General features: G+C 35.3%; 1 protein-coding gene across 3 annotated transcripts in view; it reads right to left on the reverse strand.

Moving 5' to 3' along the window:
- AKAP6 (A-kinase anchoring protein 6) overlaps nt 1-26,744 on the reverse strand; it is a 532,388-nt gene that overhangs the window by 135,248 nt on the left and 370,396 nt on the right. For all 3 annotated transcript variants that reach the window (XM_081290017.1, XM_081290018.1, XM_081290019.1), the window contains one exon: nt 10,825-10,973. In XM_081290017.1, coding sequence (XP_081146143.1) covers nt 10,825-10,973 — 149 coding nt within the window. The remainder of the gene's footprint in view (nt 1-10,824; nt 10,974-26,744) is intronic.

Consider the following 26,744-nt stretch of genomic DNA (forward strand, 5'->3'; position numbering starts at 1 on the left):
CTCATCAAAGAAACAAAATAGTAAAAAGGTCATTTAGTATCATTTTCTAAGATTGGATGGCAATATATTATTTGTGAGGCTGGCACAATTAAGAATAACTCTTCTTCTAAACCCTGGTGGGAGTTATGTTTGACTAGCTAAGTATTTGAATACATAAATGCATTCAGCCTTTGGTATTTAAAGTGAGCATCATTAACTCAACATTTCAACTTAAACTTTGCTTAAACGATAAAGTTTCACCCAAGTGAAATCAATGGGAGGTGTGTGTGAATATATGAGGTTTCAGCTTGGCCCACTGAGGAATTTTGATTAAAACAGACAACCAAATTAAGAAATCATCAAAATAGAGCAATTATTGGTTGAAGAAAAGATAACACTAAAAAAGTCCTCACAATTTTCCTACCTCAGGCTGAGTATGTACACACACATACACACACACAAATTTAAATATCCATCTTTTATATGCTTAATGGTTCATTTCACACTAACACATCTAAAAACATCAGGCTGGTTCCTGAAATACCACCTTGCCTATACTGGGAGTTCTATTAAATGATTCAATTTTCCTAGCTTCTTTAGCATATTGATTCTTTCCCCAAATATTCACTAAGTATTCACTGTTCACATTATTTGAGCAGGGAAGTTTGCCTCTGGTTTTCAAAAAAGAAACCAAAGAGAGTGGTAAAAAAAATTCTTGCAAAAATATAGTTTAAGTGTTTTCCTGAAGTAAAATGCTAATAATAGATCAGAATTTCCCATCATCCTCTACTTCATGTGGGATGTAAGCAAGAAGAGAGATATATAACAGTGGCACCTAGCCCAATCATAATATCATTAAAGAATAAAATTTAGCTTTCCAGACATGGAATCTGATATGCGCAGTTGCATGCAGAATCTCTTTCCACTCTAAACATATTAAAGTGTGGACACTAATTTACTATTTTGAATGAAAATTCATGAGCAACTTCCTCATGAGAAAAGCAGCCTGCCTTTGCCATTAATAAATAAAAAGGAATATGGAGTTCTTTCCAGCAGTAATTTTCTCAATTTTCATATATACCCATGTACATGTGAAAATGTCGAAGAAAATCATGCCTACAAACTTGCTAATAACTGGCCCTACTTTTTCATGGACCGTCTGTCCACAAACACCTATAATTGAAATAAAATGCATAAAGTACCAAAATAATCCATAAAATTCTAACCAACAGGATTATTCATAAAATTAAAAATAGATTTCTGGGTATACTTTGAGGATTCTGTTAGGCTGTCAGGAAATCAAACCCTTTTCCAAATTTTCAGATAATACACTGGACTAAGTTCTAATCCAAAGAACTAAGAAACATTCTGAAAAACGTTAGAATCAATACTTGAGCAAAGAATTGAGGGACCTGCATTTCAGAAGACAAAACAAGAGTTAACTTTAAAAAGTGAGAGATAAGCTGTCTTACATCATCTTCTATCTGTGTGTTAAAGGGACACAAGATCCAGACCTTCTCCTGGCACACTGGTATGGGTTAGGCAACTCATCCTTTTGTAAAATAGGTCTTTCTGGGCTAAAGAAACAAATAAAATCTCATCAGTAGAAATGGGTCAAGTAGTACATTTAAACCCATTGGATTCATCTATCTGGGTCCAACTGATTTTCAAAGACTTCATAGGTGACAGAGAATGTTTACTCTTTGTGTTACAGAATAAACAAATAAACTGAAACTAACTGTTTGCCCAATCTCTAATAAAAGCCTGGTAGCAGAAGTCATATGAAGCATTCTCAACACAATGTTGTCTCCTTCACTGGGGCTGACCCCACCCAGAGAGTCCAATGCTGAGACTGAAAGGCTTAGTTACTTACAGAACTGCTTTTACTGAATTATGCTTAGTAGTCCTACATCAAAAAACTGCTTTGGGGATTTGGTTTCTCTTATAGAGATATAGTATCACAAATACCCATCCTCTCCTTAAAGAACAAGATAAATTCCTCTAGGTCTCAGTGGGATAAAATTTGTGCTTTACCTAATGTATATTATTTTTAATTTTAATACTCTTAAGAATTTGATGATGAATGAGATTTTATTATTTTCTTTTGGGTGTGAAAAGCTTAGCACCAAATCATGGCCTTCTTGAGGCCATGCATAGAATATATTTTACTTTGGGGCTGGGTATGTAGCTCAGTGGTGAAGTGCTTGCCCAGCATGTATAACACCCTGGGTTTGATCCCCAGCACCACACACACACAAATTTACTTTTGCCTAAATTACTTCAGTCAAACATTTATTCTGTTTTATTGTCAATATTTTTGTAAGTTGACTCAAATCCTTTGTGGAAGGAGATGGAGGAACAAATAGGGAAATAAATGTTAAAGAACGGAGTTAAACTCTGCACACTAAATCTTGGCAGATTAAGTTTATCCTAGGTGTCTTCTTATTGTCATTCTCTACCTCTTCAAAGGGTTCCATCAACTCTCAGAAATTTGTACAGAAACCCATCATTGTTATATACACTTATATAGTTTATATATATATACACATATATTTTATTTATACATTATTATTATTTGACATCACTATCAACTTTGAGGTCTCACTTCCCCAGAAAGCAGTCTTCTGCCTCTCTGGCTTGCCCTTTGTTGGCTCCTGGTATTAGATCACTAAAGTGGAAGACTATCTAGGTCTACAGTTATTTTAATAAATTTTTCCACTAAAACAGTATAAAATCGGGGCTGGAGTTATAGCTCAGTGATAGAGTGCTTGCTGGTATATATGAGGTACTGGGTTCGATACTCAACAAAACATAAAAATAAATAAATAATCAAATGTATGAAATATGATATGTCAAGAGCTTTGTAATGTTTTGAAACTAATAATAATAAATAAATAAATAAATAAGATAAATATGTTGTGTCCATCTATAACCTAAAAACAAAATTTAAAATAGAATATAATATCATAACCCCGAATTATTTCTACTGATCACATTTTGTTTGTTCCTTTGAGCCTGGAAAGACCTATTTTAATAATCACACAGTAATCAAAATATCAGTTATTTGGGAAGTAGCCCTGTACTTTTTGCTCCACTTTTGTTTTATTTCCTTCCTTCCTTCCTTCGTTTCTTTTCTGAGTCAGGGGTCTCATTATGTTGTCCAGTCTGGTCTTGAATTCTGGGGCTCAAGTGATTTTTGAGCTTGCCTCAGTTTCCTAGGTACATACCACCAAGTCTGCCTACCTTTTGCTCCTTTTGACTATATGCTGCATTGTGATCTTGCTATTTAACAATAGCAGAGGTATAGGAAAAAGGGCCTGAACTGAACACTGATCAACTAGATGTTCATTAGAATAAGATAGGGCAAGAGTTGGGAGAAGGAAGTAGAAATACAGGATGGAAATGTTTACTTAAGTTGTCTGGTGACTTAGGTATCTTATTGGCACATGTAGGAGACAGAACATCATTTATATGGCTGGTGTGTACCCCAAAGAAAACATTTTATATAACAATGTTCCAAAAATACCCATGGAGCAGATATTCAGAATGGTCAGTGTATGCATGTTAGAGAGAGAGTGAGCAAGAGAAAAAGAGACTATGAGTGAGCATGAATGTTCATCCAGTTATCCAGAGATGCTTATGGCCTGTTGCTCAAATGAAAATCAGAAAGATCACAGGGCAGCAGTGAAATCCAAGGTGATTACATCCCTTCTCAGGTGGTAAAAGTTACTTGATGTATCTTATTGCTCAATTAATTTAGAGAAACAAAGTTGGTCTTTAATCAAGCAATATTTTAAATTCTGATTTATTTACTTTCACTTGTCAATATCATTTCTCTTTGGGGATGTTTTATATACATTTGTGTATGTGTGTGCTTTTACACCAATCCAGAGGTACATCTTTTCCTAAAGAAAAATATATTCATCTAGTCTGCCAAACTTTTAGCCTTTTATCTATTTAAAGTTCCTTTCATTCAGACTATTACACTACGAAATAAGCAATATATTATATACTGTTTGGATATGGAAATTTATGCTAAAACCTTGCATGTTAAGGGGTGACTTACTCCCATATTTTTAGATATAAGATATAAACCTCATCTATATCTTCCCAAATTCCTATAGACATTGACTGACTTCCTCCACTGCCAGAGAAAGCCTTGCATGTGGCTGATGAGACTGAGGTATCTTATAGAATTTCTCCCCCTTGGGGGATCCCTCCTGATCTTAGGATGCAGAGTTAGGCATTATCTCCATACCTCTATGTCAACAACATCAAATTATTATCGCGATTCTTGACATACACGCGCTATGCATTTACTCTCATGACAGAAATCCTCACCCTCCTGCTCCCTCTTCTTTTTTTTTTTTTATTGTTGGTCGTTCAAAACATTACAAAGTTCTTAATATATCATATTTCACAATTTGATTCAAGTGGGTTATGAACTCCCATTTTTACCCCGTATACTGATTTGCTGTATCACATCAGTTACACTTCCATTGATTTACATATTGCCATTCTAGTGACTGATGTATTCTGCTGTTTATCCTATTCTCTACTATCCCCCTTCCCCTCCCCTCCCCTCCCCTTTTCTCTCTCTACCCCCTCTACTGTAAATCATTTCTTCACTTGTATTATTTTTCTCTTACCCCTCCTTTCCTCTTATATGTAATTGTGTATGACCCTGAGGCTCACCTTCCAATTCCATGCGATTTCCCTTCTCTCTCCCTTTCCCTCCCACCTATCATCCCTGTTTAATGTTAATCTTCTTCTCAAGCTCTTCGTCCCTACCCTGTCCTTGGTTACTCCCCTTATATCAAAGAAGTCATTTGGCATTTGTTTTTTAAGAATTGGCTAGCTTCGCTTAGCATAATCTGCTCTAATGCCATCCATTTCCCTCCAAATTTTTCAACTTGAAAAGAACATAGACAGCTCAGCAAGTCTGCTAAGAAACCATGAACAGAACATCCAAGAAATATGGGATAACATTAAAAGACCAAACCTCTCCCTCTTCTAATGGTTAAAATCTAGGCATCTTTTAAGACAGCTCCGTTGTTCCCTCCTCACTTGTCTCCATGACCCACTTGAGACAGGCTGGATTAAATAGTCCTCCCCTTCTCAGTACCCCTATAACACTCTATATATTGAATTTTGTACATTGTTATACAAGGCTGTGTGTTTGTGTGTGTGTGTGTGTGTGTGTGTGTGTGTGTGTGTGTGTGAGAGAGAGAGAGAGAGAGAGAGAGAGAGAGAGAGAGAGAGAGAGAGAAAGAAAGGTAGGGGTAGGTAGGGAGGGAGAGACACTACACTGAGGATATGAGGACTGTGGAGATTAAGTCTTATGTATCTTTTTCATTCCTAGCATCTCTATTAATCCCCAAACTAAAAATCTCAATGTTCCAAGCACTGTTTTTCAAATTTCAGCATCAGAATCACCTACTGTTAGTCTCTATGTCCAGATTTTGCAATTCAGTAGGTCTGGAGTGGAACCCAGAAATAGGATTTCTAATGAATTCCTAGTAGATGCTGATGCTTCTGGTATAGAGATCATGCTTTGAAAACTACCAGAGCGGGTTCTCAACCAGTGGTGAACATTACACATAATCACTATCATCCACTCCCACCTACTAAATTAGAATTTTCAGTAGGGTGGAAAGGCACACTTTTTCCTCCTCCCTTCCTCCCTTTATCTTTCTCCCTCTTTCTCTCTGTACTCTTTCCAGCCTGCCTTCCTTTCTCTCTCTCTCTCTCTCTCTCTCTCTCTCTCTCTCTCTCTCTCTCTCTCTCTCTCTCTCCTCCTTCTCTCCCCTCTCCTTCCTTTCTTCCTGGCTTAAAACCTTCACAGATGATCATCATTATGAATCATAAGCTCAAAATTTAACTCCAGGATCTGGACTTTATCTTCTTCCAAAGCCTTATTTTTCACACCTCCTCCAACTTTCTACCCTGCTTTCTAATCCTATGACACAGCAGGCAATTGAATGATTCCAGACCTTTGCTCCCTCTTTCTTGGCCCCATAGCAGTTTCAGTTATTAATTCATGCATACATTCATGAACCCATGCACATTCTGAGCACCTAGCATGTGTCAGGCACAGATGCAGGGAATAATGTAGCAGGGAATACAATGGATGCAGCTGTGCCTCACAGAGTCCATCTCATTTGTTCTAAGCCCCAGGAGCACCCCTGCGTCCCCTTCTTTCTTACTGCACAGGTAAATACTGACTTAATGTTACACTCTCTTGTAGACTGAAAATGCCATGAAGGCAGGAACTTTGTCTGTCTTTGTGGGTGATCAATAAGCCTATTTCAGATTAAATTGAAAAGCTCTTCCTCTAACATAGTTCTTCTAGATCATTTCCAGAGCCTTCTCTCCCTGCTGTCTGGTCTGACCTGCTCCCCCCCAACACAGTCTGAATTGAGCTCTGCCTCAAAGAGCCTGTGCCCTAACTCACACAGACTCAACACTTAAAATCTTTATTCTATTTTGTTTACAGATTTTTCTCCTCCTACCAAACTGAGCTTCTCAAAGTTTGGAGCCATTTCTTTTTGCCTTATTAATCTTTGCACTTTCATATAGAACCTAGCATATAAAGGGAACTTACGAATGTTTGCCAAACTCATGTATGCATTCATGTTGTTTCTTCTGGGGGGGTTATTTTGTTTGCTTTTTTCCTTTCCTTTTTATTGGTGCATTATAATTGCACATAATAGTGAGATTCATGGTTACATATTCATATATGCACATAATATAAAAATAGAGTTTGGCCAATTTCATTCTCCACTAAATTTGTTTGTTTGAGACAGGGTCTCACTATGTTGCACCAAATAGCCTTGAACTCCTGGGCTCAAGTCATCCTCCTGCTTCAGCCTCCTAAGTAGTTGGAACTGGATATGTGTGCCATTTTGTCTTGACTTATACCTGCTTTGCATTGTTTTGTACAAAATTCCTTGTAGTTTTCATAAAACATAAACATCTTCTTAAGATGTTTTCATCTCTCTATAGTTGGAAGATACCCTAACTCAAATTTCATAGGTTGGAATATACACAACACAGAATTTAGAGTAAAATGTTTGTCAAGGATATAATTGAAATCCTCAGAGAGAGGGCAAAGTGCAACTTTTTGGAATAGCTTTTGCATTCTTGACACAAAGTTGAATTGAGGACTTAGCTCCACTTTAAGCCTTCTATCCTGGATAAGTGAGGCACCCAGACTTTTTACTTTTTAGGCCTCTAACTTATTAAACTAATAAGATGCTACACATGATCTTAGCCAAAAGGCCGAGATGCAATAGGCCTCTAACTTTGACATGGAACAAAAGACATGGTTTTTTAATATAAACTAAGTCTTGACAACAAGTAAGAGGCTACTTAAACGAATTAAATAACACCTTTGAAATTCATTACAAAATGAAATCAGACAACTTCTTGATAGGACCAGGTGTCTGAAAAAGAGATGGTTATGCTCTACAAAATACAAAGAATATAACTGTTCTTAATAAATTATGTTCAAAGCATTCTGTTATGTGCAAGTAGGCCCTCAATGAATATTTATTGGATGAAAGACACAAAACAATTAAATCGAAAAGTACTGGCTTCTATTACTATTGAGAATCACCAGAGTCACACATTGCAGGTCCTCCAGGAGCCATGGTTCCACTCCCTGATTCTGGAGCCAGTGCTAAGTGTCTCCACAGGTAAACATAGCCTATTATTAGAAGTCATTCAGCTCTACATGTGTTCAGGGAGATCGTCCTGCCACACATATACATGACTGCTAATCATACAATTCATAACTGAATATAAGCTGATATGTCACCTTAATACACATCTTTTCATCAAGCTGGAGAAGTTATAAATTCATTTCTACATGATATTATGATTATAACATTTTTGCAGAAATTTAAGATCACTATTTTATGTAGCAACTGAGTCTTCCTTGAAGTAGTATTAGATATTTTTCAATTACACTATAGTACATGTAATTTAGCATGCATGTAGGCATATACGAATTTTACTACCAAATTCATTTTCTCTGCAGTATATTTGATATCTGTATATGTAATGGACATCCTGGAAAGCCACATTATTCCCACAAATACTTACTGGAAACAATGCTCATTCTATGTAACAAAAGGAAGGGTTAATGAAATTTATGTATCATTGGAGCAGATAATTTTACAAAGCTATATTCTTAAGGCTTCAGAATGAATGATTTGACTGTGGGAGCAGAGTCTTAGGGGCAGGATACCCCAGATAACCTCACCCACATGCATTTCTCAAACAATGCTTTTCTTAGTAAACAGAAAATAGAAAGGAGTATATGGTTTTTGTCCTTATTATTAAGTATCTGGCTTTTCTTCAGTGCACTCTTAAATTTCTGCACAATGCACAGTCTTCAGCACCCCAAGGAGCATAAACAAAGGATATCAGGCAAGTTCACCTACTCCCACTTCACAGAACAATGCTTGTTGTTAACTAAGCAATTCCCAGGGCAGATTTATGATTCATGGAGCCCAGAGTAAGTACTCAGGTTGGGTACTTGGAATCTGGGGTCAGAAGCATGTGGTGCTGCTCAGTCCCCGGGGCTTTTAAAAAACATGAAAATGTGACCTAAAGTTTATGCCTGCATGTACACCAGAGACTATTTAGGCATTTAGAGAAATTAAAGCACATAAAGATCTATTTTATTGTTTATTGTTCATGCTCCAAGATTTAACCTTTTCTTTCTTACTGCTGCTATGGTTTTTCTCTGGTGAATAAGTGTCTACTGAATAAATAAGAAGAATCAATTATATATATTACATGTCTTATAAAAAATAGACTGATAAAACAACAAATTACATAGGTAATTACATAGGTAATTAAATACATAGGTAATTAAATTACATAGGTAATTAAATATGAAAATTTAAAAAATTTGTCTGAATTTCATAAACAAATTTATGATTATGATTTAATAGGATCAAATTCTGTTTTTATAAGACAAAATTTGTAATCTGTATACTTAATTTAACCCAAATTTCGTATGAGTACTGTAGCTCCAGTCAGAAGTGAAGTGCATAAAAAGGCTTCTTTTTTCCCAGCCTGGTTAGAGTTACATTCTGTTATAGTTTGGATGTGATATGTCCCCCAAAACTTCATGTGTAAGACAATGCATGAGCATTCAGAGGTGAAATGATTGGATTATTATAGCCTTAACCCCATCAGTGAATTAATCTTCTGATGGGGATTAATTGAAGGTGGGTAGGGTGTGGCTGGAGGAAGTGGACATTGGGGCATGCCTTTGGTATATATTTTGTATCTGGCAAGTGGAGAGTGAGTCAGTCTCTCTCTCTCTCTCTCTCTCTCTCTCTCTCTCTCTCTCTCTGATCATAATGTGAGCTGCTTCCCTTTACCATACTCACTCATCTGCTATGATGTTCTGCCTCACTGAAACTGAAACTGTGAGCCCCAAAATAAACTTTTCCTCCTTAAAATTGTTCTGGTCAGGTCTTTTGATCACAGCAGTGAAAAAAACTGACTAAAACATATCCCACAGTTTTATGTCATGATACAAATATTTAAAGTAGTTCTTTTTTTTTGTACCAGGGTACCAAAAAACCACTGAGTCAAATCTCTAGCCAGTGGTTTGTTTTTGTTTCTGTTTTGAGACATGGTCTCCCTAAGTTGCTTGAGGCTTCACTAAGTTACTAAGTTGCTGAGGCTGGGTTTGAACTTAAGATCCTCCTGCCTCAGCCTCCCAAGCTGCTGGGACTAAAGTGGCTTAAGAGAATCTTTTCTACCCCTTGTTTCTGGCTCAGGTATAAAAGAGAAATTGGCTACTATTTCCATTTTTATGAATATGATTTTATCAAGCCATTAAAACTTTAAAATAATTAAATTTCATCACTACTCTTTCACTCTTTAATAATCACCCATTAAATATTAAAGTTGAGCCAGAAAAGATAATATAAGAATATACATATACACAGTATATAACAATGTTTTTATAACTTTAAAGAAACTTAGAGGGGCTGGGGATGTGGCTCAAGCGGTAGCGCGCTCGCCTGGCGTGCGTGCAGCCCGGGTTCGATCCTCAGCACCACATACAAACAAAGATGTTGTGTCTGCTGAGAACTAAGAAAAAATAAATATTAAAAAAATTTCTCTCTCTCTCTGTCCCCCTCTCTCTCACTCTCTCTAAAAAAAAAAAAGAAAGAAACTTAGAAATGTTTGAATACATGACTTAATTGTTGAATTGCATGGGTAGTTAGTACTATATAACACAGCCTTATGTCTCAGGCTGAATAAAATTCTTGATGGGTCAATGAAGGTGTTGGGTCCCTTCACATACCATAGACAATTCAAATGCTAGTCTACAATTCCAGTTAATTTTCTGTGAGGCTAAGTGGCTATTCCATAGTCATTAAATAATTATTAACTATGTTATTGAGGAAAATTATGTCCTACCAAGTTCCCAATAAAATTATGGTGTTTAAAGTTTCCATAAATAGACTTTAACATAAACCATGAAGCTTCAAAAGGGGGAAAATACAACAAGAAAAAAAAAACTATAAAGAAGAGAGATCAATACTATTCACACAATGTTTTTTCAAAATACTCATAAAATTGCTTTTTACAAAATAATGACAAAGTTAAGAAGTTCTGGGTTAAATGACAGAGTCTGATAAAATCCACAGCCTTCAATTCTGACATGAAGGGAAAAGAACATAAATGCCTGGTCTACTGAGCTTTCCCTTGTCTGTTAGCTAGGGAAGAAATGCCTGCCTAACACCTACTAGTGCAAGGTCAACGAAAAAGTAGATTAGTGAGAATAAAACAACAAAAAGAACAGTCCCCTACCCATTGCTTCCTACTGAATGAACTTTTGACATATCAGCAAACTCTTCTTTTCTCTTGCTGCTGCTGGTATACTGTTCGCTGTACAGCTTGAGGGACATCTGCTCAACAGCATCTCTTTGTGCTTCCAGGTAGCATAGCTGAACCTCAGCCTGGAGAGAGAAACAAAGAGGAATGGATGCTTTAATCCAGAAGGAATGCATTTCAAGTGAGGTGTAACAACTCAAAAAATGGGAATTGTTCACATCATTATATGCTCCTTTTGGGGTTGGATTTAATGGGATCAACTGGGCATATTACAGGATTATATATTAGAGCTGAATCTTGTAAGTTCTTCTTTAAATTTTGACCCAAATAAATGAACTCTTGGAAGACTCAGTAAATATCACAAAATATCCCTGAGATCATAATACTGTATGATAAAACTTTACATAAAATATCTGTAAAATTTTTTAATAATGATCTTGTTCACATTTTCATATATAATTTTTTTTTTTTTAAATTTCCCCCTCCAACCCAGACACTGGGAGATTACACACACACACACACACACACACACACACAATATATATATATATATATATATACATATATATATACATATATATATATATATATATATATATATATATATATATAAATTTTCTTCCATAGAAATAAAAAAGAGAAAGAGAATAATTTTTAAAAGTCCAGTATTAATTATAGTACCTCTCCAATGGTGAAAATAGGCTTCCTTTATTACTTTTTTTCCCTTTTGATTCTCTGTATTGTCTTAATAATTTTAACTCAAAGGAATAGTAATTTTGGTTACATGCAGGTTTGGATTATTAAATCTTTCATAGTTACTTGGGCTTCCTGTAAAGAAGAGGTAGTAAGTTCACTATGCTGTTTTCTATCAAACCAATGCATTCAAAAGAATGCTGAATAATATTTGGCATGTAAATGTATTAAATAGATGCTTTATTTATTGCAGCTGTTATAATCCCTGTGGCTTTAGGGTTCCCTAGAATGCCAGATGAGATGGAGAATGAAGCCTCCTCAGGGGCAAACTTGTCCATGGTAAAGAGGAAGGGACAATACTGAGTTCATGTACACCATGGACCAAAGCACTCTTATTTTTCTTTTAGTGTGATTTACTAAATCCAAGCACATCCACTGACATTTCTAATAAACCTTAAGACTTCTATTTTTATTAATAGTCTCCTAAGAAAAACAGTTGTGGGTCAGCTGTTGAATAGTCACCAGAATTCTACAAAATGTAAGAAAAGTCAAGGAAGACATGACCTCTTCTTAGTCTCCAGAGCCAACCAAAACCTTTTATCTGGTCTATAGTTTTACAGAATAGACTAAGGAGAAAAAATGTTATACAATGGTGGCTGCTTAAAAGGCTGAATAAGAATTCTGTGAAGAAAAATGGTTATCTTGTAAGAAGTAAGGTCTCAAACTGTTCTAGAATTTCTGTTTTTTTTCCCCAAACAGCTAATTATGAGTGCTCTCCATTGCTGAGGAAGAACTTAAAGAAACAATGTTAAATATTATAGTTACACAGTTAAAGTTTCATACAGTAGTTCAAAACTAATTTGTATATTGGTTCATGTGAACTTTTCTTGCTTAGACCAATTGGCTTGAATAAGAATAGAGACATCTGGATTAAGAATTATGTCTTAACACTATAAACAAAGTATAATGTTACATGGAGTATATCCAGTTGGGAATAGGAGGTGTGGCTAGTGAAAAGGACAAAGGAAATGCTAAATCCAGTGTTATTTTGCAACTTTATTAATGACGTGGAAGAGGAGTATGCAGAATGTTAATGGCATATATAGAAGAGTGCCAGCTAAGAGGTTCGCAAATACCACGGGACCTGGAAGAATTACACCTACTGATCTAGGAATATATTTTTAAAGATAAAACAACATAAAGAGTCAATAATTAGAAAAACAATATAGTTTTTTTTTAAAAAAAGCATACAAGTTTTTTATGTGACAAATAATAGAGATAACAAACAATTTAAAAACAGTACTCTTCCCAAGTGTTGTCCCCTCCCTTCCACTGCAAAGCTGTAGGCACAATAAGATCATCCTATACTAAGTATTCCACGGGAAACTCTATTACAATAATGCATCTGTGCCATTAGAGGCATGTTTGGTATGTAGATGTTTCTGATATTTTTTAATTATCCTAAGTAACATGCTAGACCATGGCTTGATCTCACGTATGTGTGCCACAGGTCACTAAAAGGATCAAAAATAGGGAAACAATGCAGACTCATTGTCACTATGGAAAATAATCAGTGGTCATCCCTTTGTGATCCTTGGTCATTTTTGTGTACAAAGTAAAACACCTTTCACATGACAGGCATATATGAAAAGGAGTTTAGAGAACAAAGCTGAGAACAACTCCAAAGATAGTTACTTAACAAAAACGACTGAAATGTCGTAATCTAAGACTTTTATTGCAGAATATTTCACAGGCATTTGGTATAGAAACTTCAGTGCACTAACAAGGAGATGAATTACATGGCCCAGGTCTTTCCTATCTATCTCTATTTCTATTCCTGCTCTCAGTGATTCATTCTTAAATGTGCTGATAAAAATAGAACCACAGTAGTTCCTTTTGCTAAGGTTGAATGGCTTTTCTAGCCTAAATCTCTCTGCAGACTGTTTTAAATTTTTCTCATACCATATCTTAGTCTAAAGATGTATTTTAAAAGAAATATTTCAAAAAATACAGTTCTCAAAATACAACAACAATTTCCCTATTAAAAGAATTTTATTATCATCTATGATAATAGTGGATACTTTAAAAAGTAATTATATTTTTACATATGGAAACAATCTGTTTAATATTAATGACATATAATCAATAATATTTGGCAACTTAATAATTAAAGAAATAAAAAATAGAACAAGACTCTGTGCATCTACCTCATTTCTAGGCTGCTGAGAGGCCTATGGTGCCTTGCACTGGAGTAAGAACAGGATGAGTAGATGAGCTAGATTTGTGTCTTTTATTTTGAAGCATTGAGTGGGACAATCAGAGAAAGATGTTCAGCAAGTATGCTTAAATATTAGAACCAAAATACAAACCTAGAGGCAGCAGATGAAATTAGATAAAGTGAGAATTTCATGGAGAGAGAGAGTATGATGAGACGAGAAAAAGGATCAGATCTCACATCACCCTATTCTAGGCCTGCATTACCCATTGCCTGACCCAATACAATAGATTCTCAATTGTTCTACATCTCTCCTTCTCCACCACCCCCAATTTCATTTTAGGTGTTGTTCATTGATTGATCTTTTTGTATCACAACTGATGTTACTGGTTGTGTCGGAGCTTGATTCTGGAACTCTTTCCTTTATATCCTCTTTTATTCCTTTTATTGCTATGGATACAGTAATGCCTTCTAATTTTGACCTCTGAACTCCACATTAAAATGTCCTACCAATTATGTGCCATCACTACTTGGATTACTTTAGAATTTACTGTTCAAAAAAGAACTCTTCATTCTCATCTTTACTACCCACCCCAGATCTTTTCATACTTTCCATTTAATTAAATGGTATCATCTATTGCTCAGATCAGAAACGTAACTTGACTCTTCCTCTTGCCTCTTCCTCTTCATTAACACAAGTTACTCCATGAGTTGTTGATTCGTCTTCTAAAATGTCTCTCCAGTCTGTCTTTCCAATCTGCACTGCTGCCAGCCTAGTACAAGCCTTTATTATCTCTCACCTGCAGTATAATTATCTTCTAACAAACACGTATCTCCTCTCTTGATCACTCCTACCCTTCTGCTCTCCTCCCAATTAATTTCCTAAAAGTTAGTGTGGTTAGTAAAGGCTTGATAGAAGTGGTATTTGTACCAGAACTGAGATAATGGGTATGACTTTGTCAGAAGAAGAATCAGTTAGTTTCTTTATCCCCACGCCTGGGGATTGAACCCAGGAGCACTCTACCACTGAGCTACATTCCCAGCCCTTTTTATTTTTTATTTTGAGACAGGGACTCACTAAATTGCCAAAGCTGCTCGTGAACTTATGATCCTCCTGTCTTAGTCTCCCAAGTTCCTGGGTTATAAGTGCAGACAGATACCTTTATAGGCAGACTAACTCCTTTTTATAAGGGCCTAAAGTCAAGAAGGGATATAACCTGCTTAGAGAATAGAGAACAGAGCTTTGGGGCATTTAAATGAAGAAAATAAAATAGAAAATGATAGACTGTGGAGAAAGTCAGGTTAGGGAATTTAGATACTGAGGAAATGCCACCAAAGTTGTCAATGTTTCTGTGATAGCCTTAATCTTCCCTCATCTCTCTTCTTCTGTCTTGACAAAATAGTCATCCAATGAATTAGAACAAATATGCTTACATAGCTCCTGTCACTTGTATTTTGAGAACAGCACAGTGAGAAGGGAATTATCTGTTCCCATGAGGCTGGAAATCCAGCCTTCCAAACATAGGGAATACCTGAAAGATTCCCATGACTAATACCTCCAGTAAACCTTTAACATATATACTGAATTATGTCCCTTTACCTCCAAATTCATACATTGAAGCCCTAAGCCCCAATGTGTCTATATTTCAATATAGGATCTTGAGGTAATTAAAGCTAAATGAGGTCTCTTGGGTAGGACCCTAATCCAATTGTACTGGTGTCCTCATAAGAAGAGGAGACACATATGAGGTCATGTGATACTTTGAGAAGATGGTCATCTACAAGCCAAGGAAAGAGGCCTTACCAGAAATAACACTTACAGACACCTTAATCTTGGACTTTCAACCTTCAGAACTGTGAGATACAAATTTCTTTTATTTAACCATCCTATCTATTGTATTTTGTTGTGGCAAACCAATAAAGTTAGACACGTGGCTTTTCATCGAAGGTTTAATACAATTGCTTTGCTACTTATCATTAGTAGCATGTTTTCCCCCTTTATTTTGTATGCACCTAGTGCCTAAGTCACAAGAGGTACCCCTCTTTGAATTTAGACTACAAATTAATAATTTAATCAGGATACAAGACACAGAGTTCTAAAATATTTTGTTTAAATTTGGCTTGGTATGTGGTGACTTAAATTCAATGATCTTCTTTGGGGCCTGAATAATGACTCAACTATAAACTTCCCTCTGATCTTGTGTGTCTGACTAATAAACAAAATAGCCCATAGTACATGGAGTCATTTTGGGGGTAGAAAAATTTTAGTCAATTTAATAATCTTCAAGGATTATACATACAATCACTATCATAAACATATTTAGTCATATGCCTTAAACTTGTTCTTAAAAAGTACTAATTTAGTTAAGAAACATCACTGATTTCCTTACACTCTATGTTCTACCATCCTTTTTGTGTTATTATATATCCTGGAAATATTAAAATTAATTTCACTCTTTCTTAATTCATATCATTGCAGAGCTTCCTGCTCTCTCTCATACTAAACTTTATAGGTTACCATCAAATTCACCCAGCTACCTGCATCCAGGTCCAGATCCTCTACTTTCCCTTCTGTTTCTGTGGAAGTTGTCCATTTTTCTACTAAAGTTAATCGCTCCATTTGCACCAGACTCCCTCAAAAATGATCATCAATGAAAATCATCTTTTTCTCCTGAATCAAATTTTATCCTCTATTGTATTATTCATATTAACACATTATCTTTCCCACTACCCCAAAACTGTAGCTTTTACTATAGTTTAAAAAAAGAAAAAATAATTCCTAAATATCAATTGACACTGATCTGTTCTCCCCATTTCTCTATTCTCCATTGTGGCAAAACCACTATGCATTGTCTGTACTTGCTGATTCCAGTTTCTCTCTTATCTTCCACATCCTCCAATCAGGTTTTTGCTCATATTCCCTATGTACTGATCTTTCCTCAGTCCTCTACCCATTATCACCTGCTCCAACAGGGCTTGTGGGCACACTCTTAAGGGCATTTGCTCTTGTTTGCCTAATAGCTCAGTGTCTCACCTTCTTTGGGTCTGCTGAAATGTCATCTTGTCATCAAGGTCTTCCCTGACCTACAACCTAAAACTGCAACTTACTCCCACCCCTAGCAATGCCTATCCTCCTTTCTATAATTTTACCACATGTAGCCAGATATATTATTTATTTTGTGTTGTTCATCCTGCTCCAGTGGATTGGAAGGTCCATGAGGGCAGACTCTTCTGTTTACATGTTTACTTCTGTATCCCTAACACCCTTCATGACCCATGTATTCTATACACATTGACTCAAATTTTAATGAGTTTGAATAACTTCAATGGATTAAAATGTATAAAGAAATAAAAGTTTGAAGGTTGTAGCCTCAGCTGATATTTTAAATTGTTGGCTCTGTTCTCCCTCAGGAGACAATTGTTTCTTTGGCAGAAAAGAAAATGATTGAGATATATAACTTGTTTACTATTCTCTAGAAAAAAAGAAAAAGGATAAAAGAAAACCTCTAAGTTATGAGTCATGTGGGCATTTGGAGGCAATATCAACAATGCCACAGTTTGTATGTGGAAGACTGTGTATCAGCTTAGGAAAAATCATGAGGATTCTTTAATAGGATGGGGATAAACTCTATTTTTCTAGCAATAGTTTTATTATTTGGGGGATATTTTCCTACTTCTACTACTCGGTCTTTTTAAACCCTCGGTGCAGTATAGCTAAGCATACACCTTTTCCTTTACTTCTTTAAAAAAATATTTACCATGCCTCCCTTCCTTCCCCTCAGTAGTATTCCTCCTACCCACTGGCCCAGATTGCTTCCTTTTTCTAAAAACACTATCAGGTCTCAAGACCTCCACAGGTCTTGCCAAGAACTTCCAGGGTTGATTAGAATCTGCACTTGGAAATATTTACTCTTTTCTTTGACAGAATTCCTCATACTCATTCTAGGCTTTAGATTTCTCACCTTTGCAGCATTTTTACCTAAGATCTGTTTAAGTTTTTTATATTTTTGCTTTTCTTTGTCATTGTTGGCAGTTCATAATTTCCTAAAATAACTCACCTTTGGGACGGAATTCAAAGTGCATTTCCTTTGTTCAGAAACAAGCTTTCTATGAAAATCAACTCACATATCCATGATTAACTATATTCTGGTTAAATATAAATAGCATTTGTCATCACAATGAATAAGAATCTCATGTCATGTCATTCTTCCAGCCTAAATGCACAACTGGGTAGAATGTCAAAACTTCTTTCTGCATAGTCAGAACAGGGAGTCATAGGTTTAAAGAAGTAACTTTTTTTTTTTTTTTTTTTTGGAGTAAGGTGGTTAAGGGCCTTCATTTATTCATTCAACAAATACATCTTGTGTATCTTATATGTAAGACACTGTACAAGATAGAAACATGGGTCAGGCACAGTATCTATCCTCAGGGATAATATAATCTAGAATCACAGAAAAATTAATGGTATGTAAAGGGAGTTCAAATATTCATTCAAGAATAAGGCTAATATTACCATTAAAAATGTTGCCAAAAAACAATTAGTAAATTTGTTAAATGTTCTTTTTATTATTGGGTAAGAGAATTATAAAAGTCTTAAAAATGTATTTCCCTTGTTAAAAATTAAATACACACACACATATATATTTAACAAGGACTTTCAAAACTATTTTAATATTGTTAGTCATTAAAGACTATTGCATATACTAATCTTTGTACATCAGTATAGAAATATATAACCATAGTGGTAACTTCAGAAAACCTAGCTTTAGATCATCAAGATTTATTATAACTCTCATGTCTATATGTAATAGATAACTCTTTTAAGTTGGAACATTATATTTGTACGTATAAAAGATCTTAATTTTTATTGACTTGTTTGCAAATCATTAAAAACATTCACTATAATGTTTAGGAAATTCAATTTTAAAACTACATCCTTAATGATATTTATTAAATGGTAAGCATTTAAACAAAGTGGAGAAATTAACAGCAATACTATTTTCATTATGCCTTATATATTTGTGTGTAAAGAAAAATGTTCTCTTCCTCTAGTTTAATGACAGATGTTTACTAAAAATACAACAACAAAAATACCTCCATCTGACAAACATGAAAAACAAGCATATCACACAATTGCATTTGTGAATTGTGAAGTGTTTCATCCATCACTCCCTCTATTTTGATAATGCAAGTAGTTAAACTCATTAAAAATTCAGCATTTTATGTCATGAGCCAGGGTGGGAAGGAAGTGTGATTACACTGTGTGGACTGGAGGGGATGATTAGAATTTTCAACGTCTCTCCATTACTGTTTCCTTTGCAAATCTCTGCACCACGAAGCAGGCATCAGGTCTGTATTTATATTCTATGGCACTATTCTTATTCTCATCTTCAAATTCCACTAAGGAAAAATCCTTATTTACTTTCTGGCAGAAACTAAAAATTAAAAATGTATATTGTGAAGATACAATCATAGTTTCTTTTGCCCTGCAGGACTGGCATTTCCTTCCCAAGAACAACTATGCTGGCAAATGCTACTATTAACTCTATAACTATGACATGCACTCCAGTTTCTTTGAAATTCTATAAAATAGTTACCCTTAGATGGTGATGGAAAAGGAGGAATGAAGCAGGAACAACAAGAATTATTTTACATACTAATAATAACAATTTAGTTATCAAAACAGAACTGAACAAGTGTGCCTTTATACTGTTCTTTTAAAAATTTAGCCTCCTAGGGTTCTAATAATCAGGGCCTATGGTTCAGGAATGCATGGTAGCACTCAGGCTCAGTGCCTATATCCTCATTTCAAAGAGAATCATTCAAACCGACATCTACCCTGTCAAGAATCTCGACTTTGAGCTGCTAATGTAGAATAAAAATCAATATAAATTTTGATCATTTGATGAATATTTACTTCTTTCTTTAGTGTTTGGGGATTTAGAATTGAAAAGTGCTGAATCAAGTCATTTTATTTTTTTGTGTTTGTGCCAACACCAATTTACTACCCTCCAGAAAGTTCCTGAACAAGATGTCTCAGGTGGCACGCATGTTGGTTTTTCCTGTCAATCATAACAGTATGTCACTAGGGAACCATAATCATTTCACTTTCATATTCTTAGTGTTCCAAAGAGGAATATTTTGATTACTTCCCTGGAAAAGGTAAACTTTCTCATTTAGACACACTATTGTAAGGCTAGATATCTGTTGTTTTTGGCATTCAGTTATGCCTAAATGGATGCTATTAAAAGTCAAACACTTCATTTTAGGCTCTAAGGGTCATGCACAATAAATAGAATTTACAAATGGGTTTCTCTATAAGCAAAATTCAGTATCACTCCCAAGACAAAGAGCTTTTGTAGAAGCTGCCATCTTTCTCTATGCATTTTCTAAAAGGTAACAAAATATCAACTGACTGCTCTAATCAGCAGAAAGGCTTCACAACAGAAGACTTTACATTTTTATTATACATGAAAAGAAAATACACTGCAAATGACATTAAGAAAGCTTCGCAATTAAAATGTGATTCCAGTGTGAGACTAGTTACATTAGTAGAACAGCATGCCACCATTTTTACTATGATACTTTGGGGTGTGTGTGTGTGTGTGTGTGTGTGTGTGTGTATGTAAAACAAAAGCTTAAAAGCTGACTACCATTCTTACAGAATGTTTCCATAGTGATTTTTAAAATAATGGTCTATCCCAATCTAACAAAGACTAAATTATTTGCAAGCACCAAAGAGGTAAACTACTCTCATTTTTTAAAAATCTCATATGATATAGTGGCAGAAGACTCAATACTAAGGAGGCATTTTTGTTGGTTTCCAATAAATTAAATAAAAATGGCAGCAGCTGCCTTTCCCAAGGATGATATAGCCCTGGACAATCACTAGATATTATGTAGACAGATGTTTTAAATAAAATAAAGTATTTAGATTGCTAGATACCTTGCTCGATATGAAGGCAATTATAGGATGTCTTTGTTAAATTACATTTTTCATTTTTGTGAGGAGAAAAAAGAACTGTCCTGGAAACAGTACCAACAGGAAATGATCCTATATCTAAAACAGCTGGAGACTGTAACTAATATAAATTTACTTGAAAATAAAAATGCTGTGTGCCTCTGGAGACATGAAGTAACATGCCATAAAAACAGATGAGACTATAGAAGTATTTAAAAGGGAGAAAATACATTTTATCTAGATATTAATCTGAGATGTGATCCACTGATAAATGAGAAATATTCGATGATGAAGAAAAGAGAAAATCAGAAGAGTCATTTTAAAAACTACAACAAAATTTTATTTAAAGCTATATTTGTATTTGAATTTGTATTTTATTTAAAGCTATATTTGATGTTACAAGAAATCTTTGTTTTTCATATATTGGTTATCAATCAATTTACTAAAGTCATAATAATAACGTAAAGGCTGATACTGTGCTTGGAAAATTCTAATGGAAGCAGAGAAGATTTACTATGAGTAAATTAAGGACCCTAAATTTTGGACAAAATATTATAGTAATTCTCAAAGCTATATATAATAGCTTTAAACACAAAGACTTCCCACTACTTTCGGCCATCTCCCAGATTCTGACTCTTGTTAGTTGTTGAATTAGAAAGACGTCTGATACACTAATTCATACTAAATAATCATAGACATTAATATTGTAACATGGATTACTTCTAATTGAACAAATTTTAATATTCTTTACTTAAAAATTGAGACGCATTAACCTACATGATAATTTTAAGAAAAGCTGTGGCTAGAAATCTACTTGCACAGGCGTGGTAGGGAGAACCTGGGTAAGCACACCCAAGTCTTAGGTGTCCACCTTTTTCATTTCTCATCTATGCCTAAGACTCATCTTGGTCCAGCCCTTGGGGTCTTGGTCCAGTGGGGTCTGGGCCTCCAAGAGGAGGACACTATGTGAAACTGGGATTTTTCAGGGGGCTTAAATTCCCATAGTCAGGGAAGATCCCAAAGCCTCAGAGGTTGCTATATATGTGTGTATATATATATATATATATATATATATATATATATATATATATATGTGTGTGTGTGTGTGTGTGTGTGTGTGTGTGTATGTGTGTGTGTGTGAGAGATAAACAGTTACCACAATACTGCCCTCAAAACCCAAAATGTAATGTTCTTAAACCAGAGCTTGATTTAAAGTTCTTTTGTAAGTTGATGTTGCTATAATAACCTCAAAAGTAAACCTCCAAAGCATAAACTAAAACTGGAAACAAATCCAATAATTCTTCCTACTTTCTATAAGTTCATCATTTTTTTTCTTTTATTGGTTATTTTTAGTTATATATGACAGCAGAATCCATTTTGACATAATTATAAAAGCATAGAATATATCTTATTCTAATCCTGACCCAGTACTTCTCTTTCCCCTTTGTTTTCTCCACCCCCTGTGTCCTACTCAGCTTTTTCACTGCTGTGACTTAAAAACCTGACCAGAATAACTGGGGGCTCATAGTTTCAGAGGTCTCAGACCATAGACAGTAGGCACCATTCCTCAGGGGTCAAGGTGAGGCTGACCATCATAGCAAAGAAGTGTGGTAGAGGAAAGCATCTCACATGATGATCACAAAATAGAGAGACACAGAGAGAGATCTCTACTTACCAGATACAAATATATACCCCAAAGTCATGCCTCGCAATACCCTACCTTCTCCAACTACACCCCACCTGCCTTCAGTTATCACTCAATTAATCCCATCAGTTGATTAATTCACTGATTTTGTTAAGGTTCTCATAACCCAATCATTTCCCCTCTGAACCCTCTCACATTGTCTCATACATGAGACAATGGGGGGGACACCTCACATCTAAGCCGTAACATCCTACTCCCTTCCCTTTTTTGATCTTTCTTCCATATACCCATAGGTTTTTTTTTTTTAAATTCTTTTCTGTGGATGTACACGATGGTGAGATTCACTGTAGTGCATTTATATATGTATATAAGAAAGTTATGTCAGATTCATTCCACTATCTTTCCTTTTCCTATCTCCATTCCTTTCCTTCATTTTCCTTTGTCTAATCCATTTTCCTTTGTCTAATTCTATTCTTCTCCCCCATTCCATAGGGGGGAGAAATGTGGTTTTGAGGATTGGCTTATTTCACTTAGCATGATAGTCTCCAGATCCATCCATTTACCAGCAAATGTCATAAAGTTTTCTTCTTATGGCTGAATAATACACCATTGTGTATATATACCACATTTGCTTTACCCATTTACCTGTTGAAGGGTACCTAGGCTGGCTCTACAGCTTAGCTATGGTGAATTGTGCTGCTATAAACATTGATGTGACTGTATCATTGTAATATGCTGATTTTAAATCCTCCCAATTATATACACCCAGGAGAAGAATAACTGGGTCAAATGATGGTTTCATTACCAAGTTTTCTGAGGAATCTCTATACTGCTTTCCAGAGTAATTGTACCAGTTTGCAGTCCCACCAACAATGTACAAGTGTACCCTTTCCCCACATCCTTACCAACACTTGTTTCTTGTATTCTTGATAATTGCCATTCTGAGATGAAATCTCAATGTAGTTTTAATTTGCATTTCTTTAATTGCTAGAGATGTTGAACATTTTTTCATATATTTGTTGACCATTTGTATTTCTTCTTTTAGAAGTATCTGTTTAGTTCCATAAATATAGTTATCTAATAATAGACAAAGATGCTAAAAACATACATTGGAGAAAAGATAGTCTCTTCAACAAATGGTCCTGAGAAAACTAGGAATCATATATAGTAAAATGACATTTAACCCCTATCTCTCACCCTGCACAAAACTCAACACAAAAGTAAATTAAAGACCTAGGAATTAGAGCAAAACCCCTGCACCTCCTAGAAGAAAATGTAGGCCCAACACTCCAACATGTTGGCTCAGGAACAAACTTCCTTAACAAGACACCTTATGTGCAAGAAGTAAAATCAAAAGTCAATAAATGGGAAGGAATCAAATTGAGAAGCTTTTTAACAGCAAAGGAAACAATATGTGAAGGGGAGCCTATGGAATGGGAGAAAATCTTTGCCACCTGCCCCTCAGATTGGGCATTCATTTTCAGGAGATACAAAGAACTCAAAAGACTTAACACCACAACTAAATATCTCAATCAATAAATAAGCAAGGGAACTGAACAGATACTTCTCAAAAGAAGAAATATGAATGGTTATCAAATATTAATAGGAACTACTGGGGTTATTTTCCAGTAATCCTGTAACAAAGCATGTACACACACACACACACACACACACACACACACACACCTACAACAGTGATTTCTATGCAGTGTATCATCTTTATAACTATACAGATTGATTATCACTGCTGTTTACTGTTTGTAAAGCATGATGTGTTGCTTATTTTTTCTTGAATTTTCTTACTAGCTCCATGTTATCCCATCTGGAGGAGACTAAGAAAAAAATACACATTTTTCCTCCCTTTTTGATGGCTTAGTTCCTATCTCTCAGGCATACTGATATAAGGAACATGTTAAAATTTTATATACTCCATTTTTGGGGTCTAGCTTTACTTTAGGGTCAAACTGAAAAGATAAATATTGCCATCTCCTAAGCCAAAAGATTAGTTGTGAAAAGGTTCCTAAATATTGCTCCATCCAAAGGAGTCAAATTTCAATGATTATTTTCTTTCTGCCATTATGTAGTAAGTAATATCTGATAGATATTGAATGTTATGCTTAAAATTTATTTTAAGTGAAAGATTGGACCTCAATCTTTTAACAAGTATGTTACCCACATATCATTCCTTGGCTTGGGTCTCCAGAAAACTGCCTTATGCATCACTCCACCCTCCTCCTGAGCTGCTCTTACTCTTGCCCACATACTCTAGCTATACTCAGCTTCTTTCAATTTCAGTTCCTTTATGAATCTAACTCCTTCCTACTGGTACGTGCCATTTCTTTCTCTCTTTTTTACATGGCTAACACCTTCATATTTTTAAGTCTCACTTTAAATGTTACTTCCATGATTATCTTACCTAAGGTAGGTCTTTTCTCTCTCTGATCTTTATTTCTTTTCTTCTTAATATTTATTACAACTTAAAATTATGTTTATTTGAATGAGTAACTTTTGTTTGCATGCTTGATTGTTTTAAATCCATATCTCACTGAAATGTAAATTCTACAAGAACAGGGACCACATCTTTTTTCTTCATAATTGTATCCCCAATGCCTAGAAAATTGTGTGTTGAATGAATCAATGAGTTGTTGAGTAAAAATCCATGAGCAATGTTGATAGTTCTCAGATTAGAAGAGTAATGACCTTGGTACAAGCAAAGATCCATGCTGGGCATGATAGCACATGCCTGTAATCCCAGTGGCTTGAGAGGCTGAGTAGGATGATGCCAAGTTCAAAGCCAGCTTCAGCAGCTTGGTGAGGCCCTAAGCAACTTAGAGAGACCCTGTGTCAAAATAAAAAATTTAAAAAGGGCTAGAGATGAGGTTCAGTGGCTTAAAACCTGGGTTAAAACCTGGTACCAAAAAACCTGGTACCAAGGAAGGAAGGAAGGAAGGAAGGAAGAGCAGGAAGAAAAGATTAACATTAAATAGAGACATGAGATGGGAGGGAAGGGGAGAGAAAAGGGAAATTGCATGGAAATGAAGGGAGACCCTCATTGCTATACAAAATTACATATAAGAGGTTGTGAGAGGAATGGGAAAATAAACAAGGAGAGAAATGAATTACAGTAGATGGGGTATAGAGAGAAGATGTGAGGGAAGGGGAGGGGGGATAATAGGGGATAGGAAAGGTAGCAGAATCTATTACTAATAGGGCATTATGTAAAATTGTGGATGTGTAACCGACGTGGTTCTGCAATCTGCATTTGGGGTAAAAATTGGGAGTTCATAACCCACTTCAGTCTAATGTATGAAATATGATATGTCAAGAGCTTTGTAATGTTGTGAACAACCAATAAAAAAATAAATAAAATAAAAATAAAAAATAAAAACCACTGCCCAAATGAAAAAAAATAAATAAAGACATAGTCTCTAAGAAAAAAAAAACAAAAGAAAGAAAGAAAGAAAGAAAGAAAGAAACAAAGAAACAAAGAAAGAAAGAAAGAAAAGCAGAGATCCTTGGCCAATACTGAAAACACCTTGGGTTGCTAATCTGAGAGACAAGTATGCATGACATAGAGCATCAAAAAGAAAGGGTTGCTTTGACCAAAGTCTCCTGAGATTCCTTCCCCTTAATAAATGGGTTGGGATTATCTAAAATTTGCAAAGGAAAATCCTGGAGGCTATTAGTCTTCTGTGTAACACATGTTAATTTAAAGTGATGATGTTTAATTTTAGTGGTCTCTATGAAACTTTAACTGTGGATATAAAAGAGCCAGCTGAACTAAGACATGGAGAAAATATATCAGATTCAGAGCATAGTAGGAAACAGAATTCACAACGTCATAGTAGAGAATAATGGTTGAACAACACATAAAATGGTTGAACAGGACAGAAAAGCTCAAATCACAAAGGAAACAAGAGAAAATGAAAATGCTTAATAAGTGGTCAGATTCCATAAGCTGATTCTCAGAGACTCCAAAACATACCTAATTCAGCTATCAATTATCAAAGGGGAGAGGATGCAGCAATTTACTTCTTGAAGTACCAATAATTTTTCTTTGAATCTCACTTTTTTCATTTGGAATGTGAGTCTGAGATATTTCATATCCCTAAACAGAATCTGTTCTATGCATGACTGTTAAAATATAAACATTGATTACAATGCAATCATACTTGCAAGTATTATGGGGGCTGGTTTTTGTTACTCAGAATGTTTTTAAACCCAAAATTATTTTGGAGTTCCAGTTTCTGATTTTAAAGCTTATGCTCTCCACTACCTTCATGACAGAATAGCTATTTCTTGCAATTCTTTATTTTTTGGTAGGGGAGAGGGTGCCAGGAATTGAATCCAGGGGTACTTCACCACTGACCTACACTCCCAGT

The sequence above is a fragment of the Spermophilus citellus genome, assembly GCF_964194105.1.
Source record: "Spermophilus citellus genome assembly, chromosome: 4".
In the NCBI taxonomy this organism is placed as follows: domain Eukaryota; kingdom Metazoa; phylum Chordata; class Mammalia; order Rodentia; family Sciuridae; genus Spermophilus; species Spermophilus citellus.